The sequence below is a fragment of the Panicum virgatum genome, chromosome 9K (assembly GCF_016808335.1).
Source record: "Panicum virgatum strain AP13 chromosome 9K, P.virgatum_v5, whole genome shotgun sequence".
Taxonomy (NCBI): Eukaryota; Viridiplantae; Streptophyta; class Magnoliopsida; order Poales; family Poaceae; genus Panicum; species Panicum virgatum.
The window spans coordinates 60981115-61001569 of record NC_053144.1 but is presented as its reverse complement, the minus strand read 5'-3'; the positions used below and the strand labels follow the sequence as shown (position 1 = coordinate 61001569).

Below are 20455 nucleotides of genomic sequence, written 5' to 3'. Positions count from 1 at the left end.
ATGCTAGAGATGGTGCGCTGTGCATACACCCAGCGGCGCCACGTCCGCGTTAGACACGAGCATGCTGCTCACCGGCATTTTGGCATCATGATACTTCGCTCAATTTCAATAGCATGGAGTAGTAGGAACAAACTTCTCAAAAAAAAAAAAAGTAGGAACAGACATAGGAGGTGTTGTTATTTGTTAAAAAAGAGAAAGAAAGGAGAAGAAGAAATGGGCCGCTTGGGCCGAATAGCCAACTACTGAATGAAGGCGGCCAGGTTGCAACCCCGTAGTGGGTTTCCGCGACCACGTAGTATTTATAATGCTCTAAATTAAGCAATCTACAAGGACCGACGCGGAAAAAAAGCGCAAAGATATTTCCACCTCCCCCAAAGTAGTAGCCATTCGCCAACCCCTAATCTCCCCGGCCCGCGAGGGTTTAAGGGCCGAAAAAAGGCAGCGCAGCCACGAGCAGCAGAAATGGCCGCTTGTTGGTAGGGTTTTGGCCCCTCCGCCCATCGCCGCCGTCTCCCACCCTGTAACACCCGCCGCGCACCATTCCCGCCGCACTAAGTCGCCGGGCAGCCTGCCGTCTCCACCGCCGCCTCCGTCCCCCGCTCGCGGCCGCCCATGGTGCCCGCATGCTGAAACCTCCGCGCCGCCACCGCCGCCATGCCTCACGCGCAGGTACGTGAGTGTGCGGTTCGCTGATCCAGCAGCTGGGCTCTCGGCGATTGGAACGGTCTATGTTGGAATCGGGGTTTGATTCGAGGGATTTGACCAGCGGGGATATTTGAGGGCGTGATCAGTGTAGGGGATGGATGGGGGATGTCGTGTGAGGAATGAAGCGTTCAGTTTTTGGTTGAATTGGTTGATTTGCTAGCTTCTGCTTGCGAGGGCCTGAGCGCGTGGGTTAAAGGGATCATGGTTTGGGGCGGTAGAGATGGCAGTGTCCCCTGTTTTGCCGCCACCTTCTTTCACAGTGCAATTTGCTCGAACTGGTTCTATTGGCTTGTATTAAATAGAAACATTACTGTGCTTTTGTTTTGAGCTATGATTGCTGCAACTGCGGAGGATTATAGGCGTGATCTAGCTCGGTTTGATTTTATAGTTTGTGCTAGGAATGGGTGGAAGTAAAAAAAGTTATTTGAACCATGTACGTTTGGGATGTATCGTTTAGATATCGGTCACTGCCCTTACTTGGCATGCGATTTTGCTTGATCCACTCATTTGTCAAAATAAATTTGTCATTAAGATAAATTTGTTAGCAATGTTTTGTTCTAGCATTAGTAGTTGTAGTACTTGCTGATCAGTTGCAGCCAGTTTTTATTGGCATTGTTCTTAGCATTCAAGCTCATAACATGAGTTGCAGAGTTATTATATGCTGTAGTTGGGGTTCTGGGTAGTTGTGCTATTTCTATTGCTTATCTTGTTTAGCACTAATTATGGCTTTGTTCAGATGATGACCAATAGCCCTGGGGCAAAAAGGGAGAATGCAGGGACAAAAAAATCGCCCCAGCAAATCCAGATGCTGGAGAAATTTTACTCTGGTAATTATATGCTTGTGTTTGGAAATCTTTTCCTTCGACTGTGCTATACATTTCATTGTTGCTGATATCTCTTTCTATCCAGATGTGCAATATCCAAAGCCAGAGGAAATGGGGCAGTATGCAACCTGTGTTGGTTTGACTTACAATCAGGTTCGTATATGGTTCAAAGAGCGGAGGAGGAAAGAGAGGAGGAATATGGAAGCCATTGGGTCTCGCATGGAAAGGCAACTTAGTGCACGATCAAGTGGAATTATATCAAGCAGCAGTTCGTCCTCTTGTGACCAAGATCCCATGTATGGTACTTCGTGTTCACGACCTGAGTTTGGCAGTAGGAGTACCAGCATTATAGGAGAGGAAAGTACAGTTCGGTCACAAATTCTGTTCCCGAAGGATTATATCTTGAGGAAAATCTTTCGCAAAGATGGTCCACCTCTTGGGAGTGAATTTGATCCACTCCCCCAAAGTGAACGTGATCGTATCAGAGGTATGCCAGTAGAAAAGGAAGATCATTGTATGTTATTTAGATAATCTATATATTGCTTCCACCAATGGCTGGAGGTGGATGTGGCCAGTTCTACTAACAGTTATGGTCCTTTCTTATTTTGCTGGGGATGATAAATATGTTTTCATATACATGCTCATGCCACCTCAATTACTGTTCAATGTAAACTGTTTTTTGTTGGTGAGCTGTTGACTTTCTACAAATATATCGAAACATTCATTTACTCATGGTACTATTGTGTCAGAACTCAGAAGTTAAAGTCATTCCTGTGCTCCTGAGCTTGATTTAATTCGTTACTGTTCACCAGTTCTGCACAGGTGCAGTTTATTGTTTCCGGTGCAGAAATTTTATGATAGTACTATTATGTTTAGAAAAAAAACTCAACCATGGGGGGAGACTCCCCCCAGGCTTTGTTCTATAGAAGGTGCCGTGCTTTGAACCCGGATTGGGATGGGAGTTTCATCGACTCCTGGAGTTCCACACTGACCAATCCACATCAAGAAGCTTGGCTGCTATACTATTTTGTTAACAATGAAAACAACAGCGATTTGATTTGCTAGTTACATTCTCCTAGTTTGCAGTTATGTTTTCTAACACTACTGTTGCTAACATTCCCCTCCTTTCTCATATAAGTTTCATATTTCTCTTGAAGATGCATTTAATATCCTAATGGTGCTGTGTGCAACTGATATAAATGCTCCTTTTGTTACATATATTTACAGATACTACATGCCATCATTCCTCTCAAAACCAAAGAGCTGTGAAGAAGAGAAAGGTACAATAACTCAATAAGTCAATACAATCAGGCTATTTTTACTCACTTTAATTACAGTGGCATGTTCTTTATTCCAAATGAAGTACTGGTCAACTTGAAGTATTTCTTCATTTCCTGTGTTTCAAATTTTTTTGGGGTGTAGCAGTTAGAGGTATAAATGTAAGTTCTGGCCTGTGAAATCAAGTGTCAGCACAGTTTGTTCAGTTAGCACAGTAGGAAATCCTATTTACTATGTGGATGCCTTTGTAAACATTATCGGGAAATCTTCCACCTTTTTTACGATCAAATGTGAGATTAGGCTCTAGTATATCCTGTATAAAATCCTTATTTTTCTGTTTAAATTTTTTATATATTTGGTGCGAGCTGAAAACACGTTCCACCACCTTATCAATTTATCCCATTTTTATTTCTCTCAGAAGTTCCTTATTTTCTCCCCAAGCCATGAATCTCAGTTAGTTTTGATTTTCCATATTGATCTTTCTAATGCAGCACCATTTGTGTTCTTGAACTTATCATCTGTAGATCATGGGGTCTACCAGCCAGAGGTCCGATGTGCCATATGAGGATACTGTTCCTGTGAGGAAACATGGAATTGGCAAAGGTCTGATGACAGTGTTGCATGCAATGTATTCCCACAATGTGGAATGTCAAAGCGGCCCAACTTTTATTGATGAAACTGGTTGTTTGCGGTCCTTGAGACCGTTTGATGATTGTGATGGGTTAGAAGATAATGGAAAGACTACTCAAGTAACGTTTCAGTTATTTGATCTGATTTAATGAAGACTATATTACTCTGTGTATACAATTAGCCATTTACAAATCTTCTCTGGTTCCCTATACGCAGAATCAAGGTATAGTGCAGAAGAAGGTTGACAAAAGGAATAAACCTCCAGAGAACAAAAGAAAGGTATTTTTTGTTTTGCTTGGCATTATAGATGAAGAAAAAGAGAGCTTCCACAGTAGTACTACCTTATCTACTATGTTGGACATTTGGAGGAAAAGCAAAACCGTCCAATTTGGACTGTTTTCTGATTCAGAATAGTAGATTATGAATTTCTTTTTTGTTGAACGATAATGATGATTTTTTTTTCTATAGGTCCCATATAAGAGAGTTACTAGTCCAAAGGAGCATCCTCCAATGGATTGCCATCTTTCAGTTGATAAATCAGAATCTTCAGAAGTACTGACTGAGCTGGTGACTTTAGTGGACGATGAGGAGCTTGAGCTCAGTGAATTACAAGCAGGTCCTAATCCATTAAGATGTTCAGCTCATCTTACTTCAAGTGGGAGACATGGCTGCCCTCTCTGTAAAGGTTTGTAGCGCCATCTCATGTCCCGCTGTACTCATATTATGTAGATGATTATTATTTACAGAAATAACACCTTTATTATGCAGATTTACTTGCCAAGTTTCCTCCGCAGAGTGTCAAGATGAAACAGCCATTCTGCGCAAAACCTTGGGACTCATCACCAGAAATGGTGAAAAAGCTTTTTCAGGTCATATGAAATGCCACTATTTTTGCATCATCATCATTATCTTGATGGACCTGATCAGCTGTTCATGCACTAAAAACATTATATTTCTTATGTCCATCCTAAGTTTCTATTGTGATTTTGTGAATTAGTAGGCAACACTTATTTTGTCTCGAACACGCAGGACAATGTTTAAAGTTTGGGGCTTTGGCGTTTTTGCCCTTTCGACCGTGCGAATTTGCACCTGCTTTTTGAAAATGAAGGAAGCGTTTGGCCCTATTCCGTGAAAACCAGTTAATGGTGTTAAAATTGCTATGAAAAGACCAATTTGCCCTTACGGATTTGCCCCTACTATTATGTGAACTTTGTGATTTTACCCTTATTTTAAACAAAAGAACTAGACTACATGATAGGTTTTAAAAGAATTTTTCTCAAGCAAATTCAAACCAATTTTTTATATCGTTCAAACATTCTGATTTTTCTATGATTTATAAATGGTTTTACATGTTCACAGATTTAAACAAAGATTTGAAATACCTTTGGATTTTTGCACCTAGGAACTCGATCCTTGCAATGTGGCCCCTGGCATCGCTACTGCGTCGGAGGCCAAATTTTGGCTAGGGGGAGTGTCAGCCGGCGGCGAGATCACTAGGGAGGCGAGGGCGACCTATGGGTAGCCTTGGTCGGGGTTGGGATGGTCGGAGGAGGGCTGACGGCTGTGGGGTGGCCTATAGCTGCTGAGGTGCGGCGCTCCGGCGAGGCAAGGCGGACGGGGTCGGGTTGGCGAGGTGTCCTGGCCAGGAGGAATGCGTTTTGAGGGTGGGTTGAGGTGGTGGTCATGCGGAGGTGGGACCTCAGTGGAGCTGGGCCTCGGGGCAAGGACGTGCAACGGCGTTCCCAGCGAGGTGGTGGTCGTGGTGGCTGATTGGCGGCTCGGGGAGGTGGAGTGGGCGGTGGCGAGCATGCCTTGGTGGTTAGTGGAGGTTGGGGCGAGGTGGCTTAGGGGGGGATTGTCAAACAGCGGCGTTCGTGCGCGAGCAGGGAGGGGCAGCGAGATCCTGGCGTGGGCGAGGAAGATTGCGCGGCTGCTGCAGCGGCTTGTTGGGCTAGCACTGGCGCACTCCTGCGTGGGGTTGCGCATTCGCCCGCGCTAGGTCGGCCTACACGCTCACGTCCGCGCTGGCCAGCCTGCGTGCCCTGCCTACGTGTGCGAGCCCCCCTCTCCTGGTGCCGCACCCGCCGCTGCCGCACCCGCCCCTCGCCTGTGCTAGTGTTCCAACGGAGGGAGGTTCTCGGAACGTGAGTTTGGGGATGAGAAAGAAGTGAGCATTTGGATAGGTTAAGGGTACTACAGTCTTTTTCCATTGCTCTAAATTTTTCCTCAATTTGTTTTCATTTTTTAGATCCAACTAACAGAGTTAAAACTAGGGGTAAACGGTGCCTTCGTTTTCAAAAAGCGGGGGTAAAACCACACAGTTAAAAAAACTTGACCAGGGGGTATGACGGCCCCGCCGTTTTTCATTAAGTGGAAGCGACTTCGACTTCCCGGCTGAGAAAACCCCACAAACCCTAGCTTCTCTGGCTAGCGAGGGGGATTTTTTTAACCTCAGCATGAAATTTGCTCCCACCGGAAGTCGAACTCAGGACTTGAGGGGTGCTACCAGAGCCATCTAACCAAGTCAGCTATAGGCCCTTTCGCGTAAAATCACACAGTTGAAAAAATAAGGGTAAAATCACCATTTGAGTTCGAAACAGGGGCAAGAACGCCAAAATCCCAACATCTACCCGACTGCCCCTGTAGTTCGTAGATTGTAAGCACATTTTCAATAAAAGCATGTTGTACATTATGTTGGTTCAGCTTCAAGAAGCCAGGCTAAGCTAGAACTGATTTAACCGAATCTCACATGAAGTTGGAATATACTTTACCCAGATACTTCTTTTGTAATTTTATAGTTTGCTTTGGAAATCAATACATGGACATATAAGTTTGGAATGTGAATGACCTTTTTCAGGCAAAAAAAAATCTTATTAAACATTGCTTTATTGAAAGCAAAATGTATCAGAGTACTAACTGTGGACCCTGTATACTATAGTATAAAGTTCATAAGTGAAGCACTTGAACTTTTTTGGGTGTAATCATTTAAAATTTTTGAAAGGACAATAACTCCTAAGCAAGCATAGCACTGCTTCTATCTGGGTTTCAGTCCCTCCCTTATGGTCATCACCTTGCAGTTTTTGGCTAGCGTCTATCCCCTCCTTTGCAAAATCGTAATCAGCAACTTCTCCAAGAATTCCCTTGCAAGGCAAGAAACAATCAATAGTTCAGCTAATGCCACTTGTTCTATAACTTATTAACTTGCCAAGAAATGAAGTCATTTTTTTCCTATGGTGATATGCATGGAAGCATGGGCTCATGCCATAGGATGTTGCATAGACTTGAATCTTGCGTGTTAATAGACTCATCTTGCAGGTATCCATGCTGTTGGAAGTATTATGTGACCTAGTGATGCCCATTTGCTGTTGGAAGTGTATGTGCATGTGAAATTGGATCACATAAAAAATAAAATCTTACCCAGAAGGCTTTCAGCCCAAAATTGACCCTATGTTGTAGGATAATTAATGTAGTAGCCACAAAATCCAAGAAATTTGTGATTAAACACCAAGCACCTGGATACTTGGCTATATTGTGTTTGCTCCTTATGCGGTCGTATTCCTCTATCTTATTTTTATTTTCTGATAATGGGTACACATATTAATTGGTGAATTATTGTTGACAGGTTGTCCGGTTTGTGTACACTCATTTTGGTAGTGTTGATGTTCACCCCTTCACATTTGATGAGTTTGCTCAAGCATTCCATGACAAGGTGCAAAGTTTTAATCCTATTTCTCTATAAGTTAGCATGACTTCTTTTATCACATTCCCATAACCCTAATATAATTTGCAGGACTCTTTTTTGTTGGGGGAAGTACATATTGGTCTTCTGAAGCTGCTGTTGTTAAATGCTGAGATGTGTAGTGGTGGTATATTTGCTCCACGATCTTCTAAAGACTGCAGATTTCTTAGTTTCCTGAACTTTGTAAGTTTCCTAAAGTGTTTATTGTACTTCAGTCCAATAATTAAATTAATCATTGCCCTGAAGAGGCCATATAGGGCAGTGTCTAATAGATTAAATCCGCAGTCTTTTGGAGGAATTTAACATTATCCAGTAGTTGATTTTTTTCGTTACCAAAAATATTCTTCAAGAAGCACAACATAAAACTTTTTATGTCAATATTTTCAGTTATACTCTCCTAGGGCCTGGTGAAACTATACTAGATCCATGGAATAAAGTATGCTATTTTTTAAATGTAGTGTCACAGTTTCATACCATTATGAAGCCAAATGTCTGTTAAGGTTTGAGGTATTTGTTCATCTAAAAGATTGACAGACTAGTGATTGATTGTTTGAGAGTTGCCTTCATTAATTTATAAATTTCCTTGAATTGCTTTCCTTAGGAGATGCTAGATGGCTCGACTATTTATTTCAATCACCTGAGTTGGTTCTTTATTCAGATAAAATATAAAATGAGAATTTCAAAAAGGTCTTTGAAACAGGCCTATAAAGTGGAAAAAGAGAGAGTATTTTACTTTTCAAAGAGTATATTGAAATAATAGAATAGTTCAAAAACATTATGTAATTGAAAGACAATCTTTAAAAATATGTGATGTCCATGCACGATGCATTATTCCCCTCTGAAGATGGTTCCTTCCAGGTTAGCGAGCAAGAATTCGATGTTAATTTCTGGATCAGATCCCTGAATTCTCTTACATGGGTTGAAATACTACGACAAGTCCTTGTCGCTTCAGGCTTTGGGTCAAAACAGCATATGTTGAATCGGGATTTCTTTAACAAGGTATTATGGATATCTCAACATTCTAAAGTCTTTTTGTCAATTTATGTTGTAACTGTAGATTTTCATCTGCCACTCGAGTAGTAATTCATGTATGCTTTGGAAGTAAAACACTTTCCTCTACCTTTTTTAGGAGAAAAATCAAATGGTTAAATATGGTTTGCGTCCCCGTACACTGAAAGGTGAATTGTTTGCACTATTGTCTAAGGCAGGAAGTGGTGGTTTAAAGGTTTCAGTACTAGCAAAATCATCTGAGGTATTTATCTTGTTAATATGGGAAATAAATCATTGGTATTGATAACAGCTGATGTTATCTCTGTATATTTAACCGAGTTTGTCTTTGACATTTCCCTTTTTTATCTCTCTCTTTTCAGATTGTTGATCTTAATATCTCAGGCACATTAGAACTAGAGCAGTTGATATGTTTAACTCTTTCTAGTGACATCACATTATTTGAGAAGATTGCACCTTCTGCATACCGTCTCCGTGTTGATCCCCAAATTAAAGGGAAGGAAGATGCTAAATCAGATAGTGAGGAATCTGGAAGTGTTGATGATGATGAGGATGCTAGCAGTAGTGATGATGAATCTAGTGGTTCACAAAAAATGAAGTTACTTGAGCATGATAACAGAATTGCTCCAAGGAAGAAGCAGAAAAACACAATTGCTAGTCCAAATAAATGTAGTGAAATTGATGAAAGTTATCCAGGTGAGCGTTGGCTTCTGGGATTGATGGAAGGCGAGTATTCAGATCTAAGCATTGATGAGAAGTTGGATTGTTTGGTTGCCTTAATAGATATTGTTTCTGGTGCTGGTTCTGTTCCCAGGCTTGAGGTAATTTTCTATAACTGCTCCAGTACTCCTCAGTTACACCGTGCCATCTTTGCTCTTGAGAAAATTGATTTAACTTCCCTTCCAAATTAAACCTGATGTTTGACTTCCAAATACTAGGGGATTAATTCTAGACTAATGCAGTTGCATATACTAACTGTATCTTAGTATATTCCTTTTGCACGTCAAAGATGCAAATGTCTTTTCAGGTGAATGGGTGATGGATCATTTCAGTCTAGAATTCTTGTAATTGGGACTGCTCTAAAAATGTCTCTTCAAGTCTGAAGTGAATGTACATGTACCACATTTCCAAGGGAACTTTGTTCTGTGTAACTATTGATCTGTTTTAACTCAAATCTAATGCTTGCTCTATGTGTAGTTCATCACTGCTTTTTGAAAATGTCTTGTATTGCTATTGAATAATTTGAGAAGCTTATGTTGTTATGTTTGACTTCTAGGAACCACAAAGAGTCTCGCATAACATACCAAGAGTGCAGCCACACCAATCAGGTGGGAAAATAAAGAAATCAACAAAAAATCTGTATCAATCTAGTGATGAGTCCTTAAATGGACCAGGAAACTTGTACAGTTTGGATTGTTCCCAGCAAGGCCGATTATCAAGCCGAAGAAATCAGAGTCACATCATTGACTCTGGAAGGAACGATCTGTCTGGAGTTGCACATGAACCACAGGTTGTTCTCTTAGGATCAGACAGGAGGTATAATAATTATTGGCTTTTCCTTGGCCCTTGTAGGGCAGATGATCCAGGGCATCGTAGGATCTACTTTGAGTCCTCAGAGGATGGTCACTGGGAGGTGGTTGATTCACCACAGGTTGCCCATTTGCTAACTCTGCTCAGATTGTACCGTTCTTTTTTTTTAAAAAAAATCTGTAGACAAATTTACCTCACCATTAAATTTGCTGAATGCAGGAATTGCTTTCCTTGCTCTCTGTTCTAGATAGCCGGGGTTCTAGGGAAGCACATCTCCTTGCATCAATGGAGAAGAGACAAGCCTGTCTTTTTGAAGCCATGAAAAAACATGCGGAAGGAGGGAATGCAGTCGGGCTTGCAGCCTCATCTGATTCATTTCGCTCTGAGACAAGTATTGGAGATGGAGCTTCACCCAAGACTAGTAGTGTATCTGGATCTTCATCTGTATCATCAGATGTTGAGAGTGCTTCTGTTCCTACAGACCTTGAAGATAGTAACTTGGATTCATCAGTTGCCATAGTAATTGAAAATGGGAGAAGAGGTGATGAAAGAATACTTATGTGGGATAGGTCACAAGCATTTGATAAGTGGATCTGGACTTCTTTCTATTCTGCTCTAACTGCTGTTAAATGTGGCAAGAAATCATTTAAGGAGTCACTCGCTCGTTGTGAAAGTTGTCATGATCTGTATTGGAGAGATGAGAGGCATTGCAGAATATGCCATTCAACTTTTGAGGTTGGTTTTGATCTTGAAGAAAGGTATGCTGTACATGTGGCAACATGCAGGGAGCCTGAGGATGCGCATGAGGTGCCAAATCATAAAGTTCTGCCTTCACAGCTACAGGCGCTTAAAGCAGCCATTCATGCTATTGAGGTGAGTATTTCAAAACATGCTACTCCGATGCAATTTGATCAACGGGAACTTGTCCAAAAGCATGCAGTGTCTCTGTGTGCTGAAGGGAACTTAAGTTAGCTATGCATGATTATTGTTAGTATAATCATTGTTGCATGTTAGTATGGTGTGGTTCATGTCTTTTCTTATGTGCAAGTCAAGTCTTTGCCTCAGTGTGTAAGTCAAGACTAGAGTCTTCATAAGTAGGCTACTAGGGCTGTCTTGTACTCTTGTTATATAAAATGAGGTGGTGCAGCAAATGTGTTAGGTGTATATGCTTAGATGTATATACTTTGTGTAGTTACTATTACTAGTGTAGGGTGCTTTCTGCCCTTTGGGCATGGCAATAGACTTGAGTTGCTATTCCTAACAAAGTGAAGTGGGTGCAGAACAGTGGTGTAGAGTTGATCAGTTTGTGAATGAAGCAAGTTTATTAGTTTGTGAAGCACGGACTGTGTGCATAGTTGACCCTTTGGCATGTCTGTTAGTGGAGCTAGTGGCATGAGTGTTTTGGCCGAGTTATGACCCTGAATTGCAGCATAGCCTCTGCGAGTCTGTGTTATTAATATCATTGTAATCATCGGGTTGAACTGTGGGGTGCTGTTATGCAGTGCCCCAAAAGTGTGTATATTTCTCATCTGTGAGCCTTTTATTCAGAGGTAAACACCGTGTGTGTGATCCTGGGAACTAGGGACTGACAATTATAAAAGTTTATACAAATGTCTTAAGAAACACATGTTTCATAATTTGTCCAATTTTTGCTTGTGTAGGCATCGATGCCTGAGGTAGCTTTTACTGGTCCTTGGATGAAGTCTGCTCACAAGCTGTGGGTTAAGCGGCTGCGGCGAACATCATCACTGCCAGAACTTTTGCAGGTCAATAAAAGCTTTTCAGATATTCTAATTTTATTATGTTGATATCTGAACCTTCTATGCATTTTTAAGCATGTATATTTTGTTTCTACTGCCTTTTCTTTTACAATGTGGTCATCCCCTGCAGGTTCTTGTCGATTTTGTTGGTGCGATGGATGAGGATTGGTTGTACAAAAGTTCCGCATCTGTTACTTTTAGCTCGTATCTGAATGACATCACTGTCTACTTTCAGACAATGCCACAAACAACATCAGCAGTTGCACTTTGGGTTGTCAAGTTGGATGCCCTCATCGCGCCTTATGTGGACAAAGCTGATACCTCCAGGGCCATCAAAGAACCAGCACAGGCAAGTACGTTTTTGTTCACAATCACAATAGCTAGTTCTATTGTGATCTGGATATCTTGCATGTTCAGAGTCATCTTATTTCCTGTAGTTAATGCATCTGGTATTTCTTGCAATTTTTTCTTTGTAAAATAACTATTTAGAAATACTTCTGAGGTCCAGAAACCTGCTTTTAAAATTTTCTTATCATAGTGTTTTATCAATCACAATTAGAGCTCTGTAGCTTCACAATTGTTCATGCTGCCTGAAAAATATCCTTGATCGTATTTTGCTTCCTTTAGTAGGCTTGAACATATGTTCTTGCATGGTATTATTAATACTAAAGTTTAAATGAAGAATTTGATTATTGTAACTTTTTTTTTTGTACCGGTAGGTTGTGCCTTAATTTGCTCTGGTATTTCATCAATTTATGTTTCCTTTGCTCTCTTATTCATCAATTTACATTTAGTCAATTTTATGATACAGGATCACAGGCGTGTGCAAGGTAGCTAGGAAGAATGGCAGATGGATTCTTTTGCATGATGCTCCAGCATGCACCAGCTGACTTCTTTTCTGGTATCATTTGCAAGACTTTGCTTGATGTTCGAGCATTTCCTCTAGACATGACAGAATGTGACAGTTCGCTTTGAGCTTGAGAAGTAGGTCTTGCACCTATGCTAGCCTGCTGTACCTCCCAGCTGAGCATTGTGCACCTATGTACAATAGTAGGCAGTAGGAAAGTTTTTGCTAATAATCATTGCTTCGGATATGTGAAAGTTTTTGGCTTTCCTTGTAGCAATGGGCGGCAAAATGCACAACTGAGATATAGGCGATTTCACAAACAATTATATGTAGGTGGTTGTTGGACTTGGCTACTAGCTGCGCCCCCTTCTTTTTAATGAAATAAGGGAGGTTATACACATTTTTTCCGTAGTTCAGTATGCTGCGTAGTTTGTTTGCTTCCAGCGGATTTGGTGGACGAGGTAATTTAGGTTGGATCCCAGTTTCCACTGGTTTGCTGGCCTTGTACAGTGGTGCTTCCATGGCCTTCCATTTTCGTTTTGTACTTGTAAAACTACTTCCCAGTATATACTGTTCCAACAGCAGTGCATATGTTCTTTGTTGAAACTACGACATGGTCTGTACTAATTTGTAAGACAAGACTATCCGTTTTTTCCCCTGTCCAGTTGACCTATAATGTACAAAGAACGTTTCCTGTTTGGTTAGTAGTGTAGGAGGATAATAGTTGTTGTATTCCACCAACCCTAGAAGGGTGGGTATAAATATAGTACCTACACATGGGCTCAATATACTCCAACACCCCCCCAGTCTGAACTACTGGCGCAGCGGTGTTAAAGACTGGACAACAAGAAAGCTAACCCCCCTCGTAGTCTGAACAACCGACGCAGCGGTGTTCAAGACTGGACACGATGAGAGTACAAGTAGAGCACAAAAGGGCTAATACCCCCCGCAGCCACAACTAGCCACCGGCTACGTTGAGGCTGGATCGAAACTCTGAGAAGGTCGACGAGGGCAGCCCCTTGGTGAAGATGTCAGCAAATTGGGAGGTAGTCGGGACATGGAGGACCCGAACATCGCCGATGGCGACTCTGTCGCTTACGAAGTGTAGGTCGATCTCCATGTGCTTCGTCCGCTGATGTTGGACGGGGTTGGTGGAGAGATACACGGCGCTGACGTTGTCGCAGTAGACGAGCGTGCTCTTGGCGAGCGGGCTGTGGAGCTCCGCCAAGAGCTGTCGCAGCCAGGACGCCTCCGCCACACCGTTAGCGACAGCCCGGTACTCCGCCTCGGCACTGGAGCGGGAGACAACCGGTTGCCGCTTGGACGACCAGGAGACCAGGTTGCCGCCCAGGAAGACGGCGTAGCCGGAGGTGGAGCGACGAGTGTCCGGGCAGCCAGCCCAGTCAGCGTCGGTGTAGACCACCAGCTCAGCAGAGGACGAGCGGTGAAGTACCAGGCCGAGGTCCACAGTGCCACGGACGTACCAGAGGAGACGCTTCAGCGCAGCAAGGTGTGACTCCCGGGGATCATGCATATGGAGACAGACCTGCTGAACAGCGTAGGTGAGATCCGGCCTGGTGAAGGTGAGGTACTGCAAAGCGCCGGCCAGACTCTGGTAGGCAGTAGGATCATCCACCGGATCACCCAGATCAGCAGACAGCTTCGCCTGAGTGTCGACTGGAGTGGAGCAGGGCTTGCAATCAATCATCCCAGCCCGCTCCAGAATATTGAGGGTGTACTGCCGCTGGTGAAGGAGAAGACCAGACGGGCGAGGCTCAACAGTGACGCCCAAGAAGTGGTGGAACTGACCGAGATCCTTCATAGCGAACTCCTGCTGCAGAGAGGAGATGACACTCTGAAGCAACTGCTGACTGGAAGCTGTGAGCACAATATCGTCGACATATAGCAACAGATAGGCAGTCTCATCCCCATGGCGATAGATAAAGAGAGACGTGTCAGACTTGGCCTCGATGAACCCCAGTGTCATCAAGAACGTGGCGAACCGAGAGTACCAAGCCCGAGGAGCCTGCTTCAGTCCATAGAGAGACTTGTTGAGCCGGCAGACCATATCCGGACGACTCGAGTCCACAAATCCCGCTGGCTGTGAGCAGTAGACAGTCTCTGACAAGGTGCCGTGAAGAAACGCATTCTTCATGTCCAGCTGGTGCACAGGCCAGGAGCGCGAGAGCGCAAGCGAGAGGACCGTGCGCACCGTAGCGGGCTTCACGACCGGGCTGAAGGTCTCATCATAGTCCACACCAGGCCGCTGAGTGAACCCCCGGAGAACCCAGCGAGCCTTGTAGCGCTCCAGTGTGCCGTCAGCCCGACGCTTATGTGTCCAGATCCACTTGCCAGTCACCACATTGCAACCAGACGGACGCGGCACGAGGTCCCACGTCTGGTTGGCGAGAAGAGCCGCGTACTCCTCTTCCATCGCGCGACGCCAGTGAGGATCCGCCAAGGCGCCGCGAACAGAGGAGGGTACTGGAGAGACTCGCGGCTCTCCCTCGGTGGCGGAGAGAGTCGCGGCCTGGGACGCCATCCGCCGAGTCACCATGGGATGGATATGCCGAGGATCCCGATGGATGACCGGCGGGTGGTACACCGCCGGCTCAGCTCGAAAGGGAGCCGGAGGTGGCGGCGGCGGCGACGGCTCCGGTGTCGGCGTCGCAGGAGCCTCCGGAGCAGGAGGCGGCGCCGGTGTCGACGCCGAACGACGCCGGTACACCTGCACCGGCTCAGCGTACCGCTGCGGCGCCGGGTTCGGCGCCGAGCGGCGCCGGTACACCTGCACCGGCTGAGCGTACCGCGCAGGTGCAGGGGAAGGCACCAGGGCCGCGCGTGGCGCGACCGCGGGCACCGGGGCCGCGCTCGGCGCAGCAGGGATCACCGGAAACGGTGCCGGCGTGACGGGAAAACCTGCAGGAAAAGGACAGACAGGTAACGGTGGCTGAACCACCGTGTCAGTCGGAAACAGAGACTCCAGCTCGGGGTCAGGAGGTGTAGAGGAGGTGGAGTAGGGGAAATCCGACTCGTCGAAGACGACATGTCGGGAGATCAGGACGCGGCGAGTGGTGAGGTCAAAGCATCGGTACCCCTTGTGTTCAGGGGAGTAACCGAGGAACACACAACGAGTCGAGCGGGGCGTCAGCTTGTGAGGAGCGGTGGCGGAGGTGTTAGGGTAACACGCACACCCGAAGACCCGTAGGTGATCGTAGCGAGGAGGGGTACCGAAAAGAGCGTGGTGTGGAATGGGAGCAGGAGAAGCAGTGGACGGAAGACGGTTGAGCAAGTAGGTGGCGGTGTGGAGGCTCTCAGCCCAGAAGCGCGTGGGGAGAGAAGCCTGGATCAGAAGGGTGCGCACGACGTCGTTCGTCGTGCGAATCATCCGCTCGGCCTTGCCGTTCTGAGGAGAGGTATACGGACAAGACATACGCAGCTGAACACCCCGAGACAGGAAGAAAGACCGGGAGGTGGAGTTATCGAACTCCCGCCCGTTGTCGCACTGGACGGCCTTAACAGTGAGGCCGAACTGAGTGGACACCCAGGCAAAGAAGTGGAGGAGGGTGGGGAAGGTCTCAGACTTGGCACGCAAAGGAAACGTCCAAGAGTAGTGCGAGAAGTCATCGACCACCACCAGATAGTACTTGTAGCCAGAGAGGCTGAGTACAGGGGAGGTCCACAGGTCACAGTGAACAAGGTCGAATGCATGCGTCGCATGCGAGGAAGAGGAAAAAGGAAGTCGAACATGACGACCGAGCTGGCACGCATGGCAGAGGGGCTGAGCAGGAGCCCTAGTACCAGGAACATCGATACTACGACCGAGCTGAGCCAGAACGTCGCGGCCAGGGTGACCAAGACGACGGTGCCAAGTGGTGGAAGACGGCGTCGCGGCAAAAGCGGCAGACCAAGACGGCCAGGGCGAAGAAGAAGACGAGAGTGGTGCAGCGGAAGAAGGCGAAGGGTGTAAAGGGGCCCCGTGCTGTCACACCGGAGTAGCGGACGCCGGGAGGCCGAATCCTTTATAGTGAGGCCAGAAGAATCAAACTCGATGGAACAGGAATTGTCAGCTGTGAACTGACGAATGGAAAGAAGGTTATGAACCATCTGAGGAGCAACAAAGACATTGGGAAGGAGAAAAGAACTAGGAGCAGAACCCACGGCGGTGACAGGAAGGCAAGACCCGTCACCAACCATGATGGAAGAAGGACAAGAGGGGTGTGGGGGTCGGACAGAAGAGAGGATACCGACATCTGGGGTGGTGTGGAAGGAGGCACCCGAGTCGGCGATCCACTCGGTGCTGACCGGCGTCGTCCGCCCCATGGCGCTGAAGGACTGCGCGAACGGGGGAGCAGCTCCGGCAGTAGCAGCACCGGCGGCGATCGGCTGCCTGCTGAAAGCGTTGGCGGCGAACGGCGCGGCCGCGGGGGGCATCCCGAACGCAGGCCTCGCAGCGGCGAGGGAGGCAGTGGCCCGCGCGGAGTCCCTGGGCGCAACGGCCTGCGCGGCGTGCGCGGCGGCGAGGGAGGCGGCGGCCCGCGCGGCCTGCGCAGCGGGCGCGACGACGGCCATAGCGGCGGCCAGGTCTGCGGGCGCGACGGCGGCCTGCGCGGCGACAGCGGCCATGGGCCACTGCAGCCCGGGCTGCAGCTGCAGCGAGTGCAGCTGGACGCCCCGCGCGCCCGCGGCACCCCCTGCACCCGCGCCCGCGGCGAGATCCTGCAGGGGCGGGGCGGGAACCGGCGGCGGCATGTGCAGGGCGGGGGCCGCGACGGCGGAAGCCCGAGCCGGGCAGCCCAAGCCCTGGCCCGGGCCTACCCCCCAGCCCGAGGCCCATGGGCCTACATTTGGGTCGGGAGGGGCGGCCCAGTGGAGGGCGCAGGGCAGGGAGGGGGCGCCGCCCAGGGGAGCAGCAGCGCAGGGGCCTGGGCAGCGCCCCTGGGCGGCGGCGGCGCAGGAGAAGGGGTCCCGCCCCTGGGTGGCGACAGCGCCCAGGGGGCAGGGCCCCTAGGCATCGGCGGCGGCGCAGGAAGTGCGCCAGGCGGAGAGGGGAGCGGCGGAGCGACGACCACGCGAGCAGGGGAGCTGGCGGCCGGCCCGGCAGGAGGAAGCAGTGGCGTCCATGCGCAGCCAGGCAGGGGCGCCGCGGCCGGCTGCAGCGTGCGCCAAGGGGCGGCTGCAGGGGCGGCGGCCGCGCCTCCCGCTTCCTGGGCGCCAGAGGAGGGTGCCCGGGCCGCACCCCTCGCGCCAGCCGCGCCCGCCGCCGGCGGCGGCGGCAGGGGCAGGCAGGGGCCCCCGATGCTCAGGAGCAGAGGAGGGAGCGGCTGCGATCCAGGCGGCGCTCGGAGCAGAAGGAAAAGAAGAGAGGGGAGGGAAGGAGGAGAGGGAAGGGAGGGGCGGCGTCAGCGGCCGGCGGCCAGCCATGGAGGCCGGCGGCGGCGGCTGCAGGGTGGGAGGGAAAATCTAGCCTGATACCATGTAGGAGGATAATAGTTGTTGTATTCCACCAACCCTAGAAGGGTGGGTATAAATATAGTACCTACACATGGGCCTCTAGATGGGCCTCTATACACATGGGCTCAATATACTCCAACAACTTAGACCACCCCCTCTAGCCACTCCGACCCTAAAACCCAGGTGTTAGAGTGGGGGAGAGGGGGGGCTTTATCACTGGACCAACATTTCCCCTACGGCGAGCGAGCCGCGCCGCGCCTGTGGCTGCTGGTCTCAGCGAACCCCGCAGGGGAAATCGCGCAGCGGAAGAAATGCGTGGCCGGTGTGTTTCGAACCCGGGACCTGGCTCTGGTACCAACTTAGACCACCCCCTCTAGCCATGTAGGCACGCCCCACCTAGCCAACCCGACCATAAAACCCAAGTGTTAGAGTGGGGGAGAGGGAGGGCTTTATCACTGGACCAACAAGTAGTAGCACATCTAGCGCTACAGACTCTTGTATGCATAGAATACTAGACGAAGTTTATTTATAAAACTTTTAAATATATGGGTGTAACTTTGCGTGACGAATCTAGTGAATAATTAATTCATGATTGGCTACAGTAATGCTCATGGTGTGGAGTTAGTTTTGTAAACTTTTTTTAACCAAACAGAGCAAGTAGCCTGTACGTGTGTGTGTTTGAATCATAATAACTTGAAGTACAAGGGTGAGTTGTATGATTGACCAAAATTTAAAGTAAGAAATATTGCTTAGAGTAGATTGCACTTGGATTTTCAAATTATCAAATCATGCAATTGGATCCCTAAACTGTGTTAAGTATTCCATCAGATATTCAAAAACACGCCCGAATTTTTTATGCTGCCACGATGGGGCCACGGTGGTAAATATTTGAAAAGGCCCCCAGCACTGCATTTCCCTCCCTGCACGGTTCTCTTTGCTCCTCCCTGCATTTCCCTCCTAGGCTCCCACCCCCTTTCTCCCTCTCCATCTCTCCTGCCGTCCTGCGCCATATGCTGCCTTGCGGGCGAGCTCCAGCCGCCCGATATCCGGACCTCGCCCGCTCCCGGCGCGCCGCCGTCACCTTTCGCGGGGGGTCCGCTGGGGAGGAGCGGCCGGCCGGGCGACGAGCGGCTAACGGACCTCGCCACCTCGGCACGCAGCCGCAAGGCCAGCCGGCGGCGGACAGTGCCTACTCCGGCGCCGCAATCCGGCGGTCTGCGTGCCCATCAAGCACGGCACACAGCCGTCCTCCCCTTGCAGGAGACCGACCCGGAGCACCGGATGCCATGGCGGCGGAGCGTCGCGGCTGCTCACCGCATGCGATTTTGGGTTACTCTGTTAGTGAGAAGCAATCTAATTCGGCATCAATTTTTAATTCCGAGTTGTGATAGCACTGGAGCGAGCAATTCAATTAAGAAAGAGGCCGCACCTTCTGCAAGATCTTGTGCTGGTTGCTGGCGAGCGCGAGCACCTGCAGGCTCGCTAGGCCGGCGAGGCCCCGCGGTATGGCCTCGGACAGCGCATTCTGCTGCAGGTTCAGTGCCGTGAGCGCGGCGAGCCGCGCGAGACTCGTCGGGATCGGGCCCGTGAGGTTGCAGGACGCGAGGCCGAGCACGTCCGGGATGGAGGCCGACAGGCCCGGGTTGTTGCCGGCACGGAGCACCTAGAGCGCCGCGAGCTTGCCCAGCGACGCCGGTATCTCACCCGTGAGCAGGAGGCAGCGACCGGCGGCGCGGCCACGGCTCGTCGCCCGCGGGGCTGCCGCCTACCGCCTTGGCCCACGTGATGTCCGAGCGGGACCTCGAGGCGCAGCTCCGCCACGGCCGCCGTGTCGCGCGGCCGCGGCAAGCGAAGACGGCGGCGAGACAGCGGGCCACGAGCGCGGTTCAGACGGCGGGCGGGGCTGCATCGCGCAGAAGCGTCGAGCTGCATCTTGCCGCGGCTGGCAAGCAGAGGATGGCAACGAGCGGCAAGCCGCCTCGGGGCTTCGATTCAGAGGCTCGGAGCTTTGATTTGGTGCTAAGGACCGACGATTTTGCCGCTTGATTCCATCCCCTGCTCGATGGAGCTGCTCATGGGGGGAGAAGATAGGAGAGAATAGAATGTAATTTACTACTGTGGTGCATGCCGCGTTGATCTAAATGCACGATTCAAGAGTTTAAGATCTAGGTGAAATTGCGGGATAAATTTAGAAACCGTGCAATTTACTGTATTGCTCGTCTAGAAATAGTTAAATATCAATTAGATACTAACATGTCATAACATGAGTAGAAAACATGTTTAAAACTTGAGTAGTCTTATTTAAAATCGCTCAATTGTAAACAATATTTCATCATGTCAACCATTTAAAAGCTCCAACACATTAATTATTATACTATTCATCATATAAAAATGCATATAGTGAAAACATGTCGAATTAAACTGATGAAACTCAATTTCTCATATATAGTAAGTTTAGATGTCGACAACATGTGTTGTCACTTCGTAAGGATCACGATTCAAGTATGCTCAGATAGGATCGCGATCACAATCATTTTTGCTTGGAGGAATATAATTAGAATCTCATGATCGTATCGTGTAGGATAATGCCACAAGCAGCAACTATTACCACTGAATTACCAATACGCCTCTCACACAAGTTTCACATGATCGTTACCGGGGCTTCTCCTCAACTAATGGA

General features: G+C 48.2%; 1 protein-coding gene across 4 annotated transcripts; it reads left to right on the top strand.

Moving 5' to 3' along the window:
- The first annotated feature begins 385 nt into the window (after positions 1–385).
- LOC120646668 (homeobox-DDT domain protein RLT3-like) lies at positions 386–12983 on the top strand. 4 transcript variants are annotated; one of them, XM_039923083.1, is made up of 18 exons: positions 386–669; positions 1442–1532; positions 1615–2016; positions 2757–2809; positions 3332–3556; positions 3654–3716; positions 3906–4122; positions 4206–4306; positions 7060–7146; positions 7228–7359; positions 8035–8175; positions 8306–8428; positions 8547–9005; positions 9461–9835; positions 9934–10587; positions 11376–11480; positions 11605–11823; positions 12286–12983. In XM_039923083.1, the coding sequence occupies exons 1-18, from the start codon at positions 655–657 to the stop codon at positions 12310–12312; spliced, it is 3489 nt and encodes a 1162-aa protein (XP_039779017.1). In that variant the 5' UTR covers positions 386–654; the 3' UTR covers positions 12313–12983. The 4 variants fall into 4 exon arrangements, with proteins under 4 accessions (XP_039779017.1, XP_039779020.1, XP_039779019.1 ...); XM_039923086.1 differs by having other exon boundaries at positions 402–669; positions 11710–11823; XM_039923085.1 differs by having other exon boundaries at positions 402–669; positions 11710–11827.
- Positions 12984–20455: the final 7472 nt, after the last annotated feature.

Bases quoted from the DNA above. Each gene is read 5' to 3' on its own strand.
- LOC120646668 (XM_039923083.1), top strand. The intron at 3,717-3,905 runs GTATTTTTTGTT...TTTTTTCTATAG, and splicing joins CTCCAGAGAACAAAAGAAAG to GTCCCATATAAGAGAGTTAC. The intron at 4,307-7,059 runs GTCATATGAAAT...TATTGTTGACAG, and splicing joins TGGTGAAAAAGCTTTTTCAG to GTTGTCCGGTTTGTGTACAC.